The sequence below is a fragment of the Triticum dicoccoides genome, unplaced genomic scaffold (genome assembly GCF_002162155.2).
Source record: "Triticum dicoccoides isolate Atlit2015 ecotype Zavitan unplaced genomic scaffold, WEW_v2.0 scaffold56411, whole genome shotgun sequence".
Taxonomy (NCBI): domain Eukaryota; kingdom Viridiplantae; phylum Streptophyta; class Magnoliopsida; order Poales; family Poaceae; genus Triticum; species Triticum dicoccoides.
The window spans coordinates 1-1,326 of record NW_021282294.1 but is presented as its reverse complement, the minus strand read 5'-3'; the positions used below and the strand labels follow the sequence as shown (position 1 = coordinate 1,326).

The following is a 1,326-nucleotide window of genomic DNA, read 5'->3' as shown; positions in this document are numbered from 1 at the left end:
GCATGCAAAAGCTTTTCTCTATAGTAAACTCCTTCGGCCTGGCAATATGCTCAAACCTTAATTCACGAAGATCCCACGCCTTCCCTAAAGAAGGAAAAACTTCCCAAGAAACACCATACAGATAAAGAGCTTGTAGACCTTCAGCAGCGAACTCATCACCCAGCCATGATGGACAAGAAGGACCTCCGTGCCCTCTAATGCACAACACCTGAAGATCTCCATGTGGATGAAGGCTCTCAAGAACCGCTGCTTCCACACCAGGATCAATACTAGATCGCTTACTATCCCAGTCCAATGTTAACCTCCTCAAGTAATTTTTCTCCATCAGTTTTGCTTGAGCTGCTTCTTCTGTTGTATCTATCTTCTCAAGGTTGTAGATGCCAAGCTCCCTTAGCTTGGTCAAGTGCTCTAGTTGCTTTGGTTCAAACCCTTCACATTTTTTATTGACTTCAAATACCTTTAACTCTTCTAAGAGTTTAAGCTTTCCCACATTATAAATATCAGAATGAAGCTTATCATCATTTGGGACATAAGAATGGCACAATTTGGCAAGGTTGCTCATGTCATCAGGCAAATCACGACTGCCATTCCACCATTTAAGATCTAGAATCCTTAAATGATAAATTTTAGAGATGCTAAGTGGTAAATGAATCTGGATGTCATGTGTCCCTAGACATAGGTATCGTAGGTGGAGAAGTCCCGAAAAGTTATGTAACATGAACTCCACGGGACAAAGCATTTTGGGCAAATGAAGAACACGAAGAGTGTTCACTTCCCCCAAAAAATCACCAAATATCTTGAAAAAACCTTCATCCATTTTTCCAAATAACATCAATGCTTGCAATTCTTCAACCTTAAATCTTGTCTTTAGTTCTTCCAATTCACTCTTCAATTTTTTACCAGACACTTCATCATATTTACCTAAACCATATGTGCTTATAGACAAGTGACGGGTGGTTGGCTGAATCTCTACTGATCCAACACTAGGGAGACTTAGACTAAGACAATCATGAGATGCAACCTTCAATGCCAAATCATGCAGCAGGTCATGCATAACATAACGCATACCATAATAAGTTTTCTCTTCTCTGAAAAATCCATGGATGACTAACTCATTTAAATTGCTCAGACCTATGTCTTCAAATATTTGGTCTTGCCCATTGGGTTTCAAAATATCTAGTCCAATCCATAGACTGATCAGCTCGTCACTTCTGAAATTGTAATCTTCAGGAAACAATCCAGAATAGGCAAAACATTGTTGCAGATGGAAAGGAAGAAAGTCATAGCTAAGCTTCAAGGCAGGCATAATTGCATTGTCATCGTTCT

At 39.7% G+C, this 1,326-nt stretch overlaps 1 protein-coding gene across 1 annotated transcript; it reads right to left on the bottom strand.

The window, feature by feature from the left end:
* Nucleotides 1–6: 6 nt before the first annotated feature.
* On the bottom strand, nucleotides 7–1,321 carry LOC119346971 (disease resistance protein RGA2-like; the record flags this gene model as incomplete). Its single annotated transcript, XM_037616019.1, has 1 exon — nucleotides 7–1,321. A coding segment is annotated over one exon (1,315 nt), but the record flags the coding sequence as incomplete, so codon positions are not given.
* Nucleotides 1,322–1,326: the final 5 nt, after the last annotated feature.